General features: G+C 43.5%; 1 protein-coding gene across 3 annotated transcripts in view; it reads right to left on the bottom strand.

Moving 5' to 3' along the window:
• Positions 1-470: 470 nt before the first annotated feature.
• Positions 471-5,542, bottom strand: part of fcho1 (FCH and mu domain containing endocytic adaptor 1) — a 53,450-nt gene continuing 48,378 nt past the window's right edge. For all 3 annotated transcript variants that reach the window (XM_072389149.1, XM_072389151.1, XM_072389150.1), the window contains exons 19-27: positions 5,308-5,414; positions 5,001-5,196; positions 4,420-4,534; positions 4,142-4,297; positions 3,923-4,055; positions 3,365-3,561; positions 2,498-2,562; positions 1,631-1,798; positions 471-598 (exon numbers count right to left, since the gene is read on the bottom strand). In XM_072389149.1, coding sequence (XP_072245250.1) covers positions 570-598; positions 1,631-1,798; positions 2,498-2,562; positions 3,365-3,561; positions 3,923-4,055; positions 4,142-4,297; positions 4,420-4,534; positions 5,001-5,196; positions 5,308-5,414 — 1,166 coding nt within the window. In that variant the 3' untranslated portion in view covers positions 471-569. The remainder of the gene's footprint in view (positions 599-1,630; positions 1,799-2,497; positions 2,563-3,364; positions 3,562-3,922; positions 4,056-4,141; positions 4,298-4,419; positions 4,535-5,000; positions 5,197-5,307; positions 5,415-5,542) is intronic.

Here is a 5,542-nt window from a genome sequence, read left to right as displayed (position 1 = left end):
TATTCGAGTACATTTATTATTAGTAGTATTTTTTTATTTCTCTTTTTTAAATCAAAAATCAACATCACAAAACCTATTGGAACAAATGTCAGATTTACAAACAGCTTTTTCTACAGTTTGGTAGATTTTTTCCTCACAAATGAATCTTCGATCCTTTAGGATAATATAGAGATACACTATTTACATAATTTAAAAATCCTAGTTCCCATGGCAACTCAGCTCCAGAGCGTAATATGTTTAATTAAAACTAACACTTTTTTTTTTTTTTTTTTTTCCCGCTCTGTAATTTAAGAAATATTCAGACATCTAGCTTAGTTTCGCAGTTTTCGGATACGAAGGCACACAACACAATGAGGAGAGTCAATTTTTTTTTCTCCTGGAAAAGTACAACGTACAACACAAAACTTAAGTTAGAAAAAGGAACAAAAAAGCTTGGTCCTAAAGCAGCAGGACAGTCAGAAGTAAGTGCACGTTGTCCTCCACGGCTGAGTACAGCAGCTTTGTTTTACCGGGAACAACCTCTCGTGGGAAAAGTTCTCCCAATCGGTGGCGATGGGTCTTTACACGGTTCACAAGAAGCAGCCCGCCATGTACTTTCCTGTCAAAGACGAATATAAAATATGTTGAAGACACAGTCCGCTTGGAATCAAAGTGAAATGTAACAGAACTTTCTCCTCACACCTTTAAAATGTCATTAATTAACAAGCGACATCTTTGTTCAATCTGTGAATCGAGCGTAAAAACGACTACTTAAATATAACGAGTGCTGCACTGTTTGGGCGAGCACGGAACCTTTGTTTCCTGGCAACTTTCACCATGGCATCGTGACTGCAGCTTTTCCTGCATCCAGCTATGAAATACTCCTCTAATGAGGTGTTTAGAGCTCATTACAGGTGCTGGTAGGTGGAGTTTGTTATTGTTGGGTAAAGCCAGACGAACTTCCCCAATTTCCAGTTTCAGTGTTTCATTTAAACTATTGAAGCGAGATCGAACCCCCAGCAACAAGGCTAGCAAGGGTATGGTCTTAACCACTGTAAACAATTACGGTAAAAAAAAAAAATCTATTAAACTCAAAAAAATGTTCTTTACACAAACTATTAAAGCTTTTCTCCTGGAAAGGAGCTCATAACCTGTTTCTTACTGGTAAATATGGAATAAAGCCATCTGCACATCATTTTGTGTTGCAGAGCTGTAAAAAAGCCTCAGTTTTGTAATCGTGAGGTTATAAATGTTCATGGGTTTTCTCACTTTTACAACAATTCCCAACGATTGCCGTTGAATACACAACGTTAGATTCACGGCAGTTAGAGAGCTTGACATGAGCAATTAGCCGAAATCCAGAATCTGAGAATTTAACGGCAGCAAAAAGAAGCTAATTCTCACATTTGGAAAAACTAGAGTTAATACATGTTTAGTATTTTAATGTGAGACATGGCAGATGAGACTTGTTATCATAATTCTTGGTAATTTTGAGGTCGTCATTCCATTTATGGATTAACTGCGCACTTTGAGTTTCGTTAAATCTGATTCAAAAGTAAATAGTGAAAAGCAATACTGTGATGAACCCTGTGAGTGGTCCATAGTGGGCCTGATAGCTTGTGTACTGTATATTTGTAAATGTTCAGAGTACCTGTGGCGAATCTCTTCTTGACCAGCGACATGCGGTAGCGGTTGCCCACCAGCTCCACATCCATGCCCGACAGCGAGGTCCCGGAGCCCACAAACTGCACAGCGAGGCTGGGCGGAGGGCCGCGGGGAGCCTCCAGGCACTGCCAGCTGGCACACAGAGTCCCTGAGCCTGACACACACACACACACACACACACACACACACACACCATGTTTAATGTACTGCTGTAATAAAAAGATTTAAGGGGGCGTCAACAGGAAAAATGGCCCAGACTCAGTCAGCACGGTTACATGCACGTTGAGCTCTGGTTACAATTCGACTTTGTCCCAGTACACGTGCACAGGAGTGAAACCGAGTCATTGACCATCATATATGTTCATCATCACAACAACTGTTTTGACGAGATGTAGAGGTGTGAAACCATTCAATATCGGGTCAAGTTGAAAACACGGTCACCAACTTTTATTAGAAACCTCATGAGTTAAAAGTAAGAGAACCTGTTCAGACCTGATGCAAACATCTGTCCTGAGTGATCCAAGCACCAAGTAAAAGTGTGAATGCACTCAGGATTCAGAGGTGCTCCAGGACACTTCTACCCACATTCTTATGATATTCTGAACTCAATCAGTCGCCACATCGTCATGGAAATACTCCGAGAGTACAACCCCAAAGCTCCAGATCTGTCCTTTCAGTCCAAGGAGTCACCTTCTAACAGGCCCTGACCCGTGGCTGTTTACCCAGCAGGCAGTGTACTTTCTGAAGCTCCTATGGTCACAATTAAGTGTTTTTTCTTTATTGGTTTGTTGTTGGCACGGATTGTTTGTGCACAGCGTTAGTTCAGATATGTTTAAAGCAGCAGAGCTCTTACCTTTACTGTGGTTGGTTGGGGAAAGGTTGGGCAGTTTCCACATCAGCCGTCGTTCCTCAGCATTCCTGCAAAAGAAGAAAGAATAGTTAGTGGGACCTGATCCTTTGATGACAGTATAAATGGCTTTTTTTTTGGTGTTGAACACTCTAAATCAAATACAGCTGCTCTTCGGGTAAATCACCAAGTTTCAGTAGCGTGTATCCACACAGAAACTAATGTCTCAGTGTGAAAGAAAACTTTTTTGTCCCGTAATACAAAAAGTTTTAGTAATGTAAATGTCTTTGTGTATATAGTTGAGCTTCAAGTTACATTCCACTAAATTGTTCTCGGTGTCAACTGCTGACATTAACTGGTTGGCTGCCTGTCTTGTCTCTTAACAAGTGAGGTATAAAAAGTAGAATTATTTCTGTAAGTTTAGTCTCTGTTGTCAGAAAACAACTAATATATGGCAGCCTACCAACTGTTCTGCTGCTTTCAACACAGAATATCATCAATCAAAGCATTAACTTTTTAATTCATTAATTATGATTGGGAACTTCACACTTTCAGATCTGTGTGGTCATGTGGTGATCTCTTATCTTGAGGCTAACTTGCTTCAGAGTAAGTTTGGTTTCCTGAATAGGAAGAAGCATACGAGGTGAGCCAGCTTCATATAGAGAGACAGGCTGACAAGCACACTGACATCAGCCTCAGCCTCCCTAATCTTTAAAGACTCAACGACAGCAGCCGAGCCTCTACATTGTGAGCACAGGTTTCATTTCTGATTCAGTTTGGGCATTAACGTAATTCTCTTGATGGCATTCATCAGCTTAATAACAGATCCGTCTTTGAAAGAAATTGCTCCATCATCTCATCATTGCGGCTCACCAGGAGGCAGGCGGCTGGCACTGCAGGTCTGTGGCAGTGTGGTCCAGAGGCAGCAGCACCTGGACGGCGGTGAGCTGGGTGGAGGGTGCGGTGGCAGGGCAGCAGTGATAATCCAGGGACACACGGGTCACCGTGCCGCTCCGCTGACACTCAGCTGACAGGAGGAGAGGAGCCCGACCCGGATCCTGAGACGACACCTGATAAAGAAAGGAGGCTTGCAATGAGTGTATCATCTTAATTACCAAGATATTTCCTCATGACTCCCCAAATGATCCAGCGAGTAAACTTTAAACAAAAACAAATGGCAGCAGACACTACGAAGGACAGGGTTCAGTGATAAACAAACACAAAAGGAGATTTATATTTATATGGGAATTCCTGGGAAATCCAGTAACATCTAAGATCCATGAGGTAAAACTGTACCACAGTGGCATAAAGAAGTAGATGCTTTAAGATGTATCTGTCACAAGCTTGTTTCAATCTCAATGGAATTGTTTCCCCTGGCTGAATAAAAAATAGGATAAAAATATCTACAGGATGAGAATCTTAAATCCTGACCTGATATTTGAGCAGGCCAACGTTGTAGTACGAAGCCTGGGGGTTGAGTTCAGCCTCTCTCTGCAGGTAGAGCTGCAGAGCCTGCATGTTGAACCAGAAGTCTCTGGTGTCTGGATCAGTCTGAGAAGGATCACTATGGAGACGCAGACATGACATAAGGATAAAGATTTGATACTGGAGTGGACAGGATTGTAGTGCAAAGAACAGAAGGTGACTGACCTGTAGAGCAGCTTTTGATTGGGAAGGAAGTGATCAATCCTCGAGATATTGACCAGTCTGAAGCTGAGCACCGGAACGTTGGGATTGGCTGTGAAAATCCGGGTGATTCCTGCTGGGAAGGACATCGTCAGGTCGCCTGTGATCTTCACAAGACAGCTGAAGAAAGAAGAAAACAAAACAAGTTGGTTTACTCGTGTTTTTCTTACCCCGAGTTAACTCAATCAATGACTCAACGAGTCAGCACACAACAGAGAATGTTTCTGGAAAACCACACTGACCGGTTGTGCTGGCCACCTTTGAAGTAGGCATTGATATATTCTGTTATGGCGGCAGCTACCGGCCAGGCCTCCTGCATGCTGAGAGAAATGGGACTGGGACCTCTGGACAGGTGCACTGAGGAGGACAAATGCAGGAGCTGTGAGTCGCATTGTTACAAAATAAAAAGTCACTTTTAAAGGGATAGTTTTGAGAAGTATGCTTACCATACACGTTTGAAAATCAATAACAATACACTTCCTTGCCTTGATGATAAGTTCATTATCCCTTTTTCAGTAAATATAAACCTTCCATCTAGAGCTAGTTAACTTAGCTTATCACAAATACTTGAAAGGGGCTCTGATGCTGAGGGAGATGGATTCTTTTTTTATAAAGCAGAAAAACAGCCATTTCTGAACTGGGAAAGACGGACATAGCCACTGGTTGTGAAACGTAAAGCCGTTGAGAAATGCTTTGGAGTTCAGTGCCATTCACAGCTCCAACAGGCTCCCGTTCAAAGAGCCAGTGAAGCTCACTCATTCATTTATCCAACGGAGTTCTGTGTTGCATGCTTTCAGTTTGGAGCTGTGATTATTTGGCTTACACTGTCTCTGTTGGTGGTCCTGGTGCTGGTAGGGCAGGGGTGAGGCTTGCACCACTCTGGCAGGACTGGGTGCTCGGTTTTGCACCCCCCACTCACAGTCTCTGCCCTGAGGCCCCCACTCACTGGGGCTGGAGGAGGAAGAGGAGGTGAGGGAAGGGCAGGGCTCAAGCATCGGGGAGGAACACAATGACCGGGACTGAAACACAGAGGGGAGGGGGACAGAGACGATCTCATGACTGCTGTCGAGATGATGCCCCAAACTGATCAGATACTTCCAGAGTGCAGGAAATGAATGACGGACACTCACCCTTTCACTGCCGCTGAGTCGGGCCGAGGACCTCTTGGCCCGAGTCGCTCTCTGAGGAGCAGCTGCAACCACCTCAGCTGTCTCCTGTCTGAAGTTATGTTTGGAACCTTTTGGAGACACAAACACAAAGCCACTCAATCTGAATCACACACTGGACTGAAGAGTAAAAGCAGACATCAGAAATGTGTTCAGAGGACCTGAAAAAAGCTGCCAGCAAATGTGACATCTTATCTGC

The sequence above is a fragment of the Leuresthes tenuis genome, unplaced genomic scaffold (genome assembly GCF_036924035.1).
Source record: "Leuresthes tenuis unplaced genomic scaffold, fLeuTen1.0.hap1 SCAF_7, whole genome shotgun sequence".
Classification (NCBI taxonomy): domain Eukaryota; kingdom Metazoa; phylum Chordata; class Actinopteri; order Atheriniformes; family Atherinopsidae; genus Leuresthes; species Leuresthes tenuis.
This window is presented reverse-complemented; position numbering and strand designations above follow the sequence as displayed.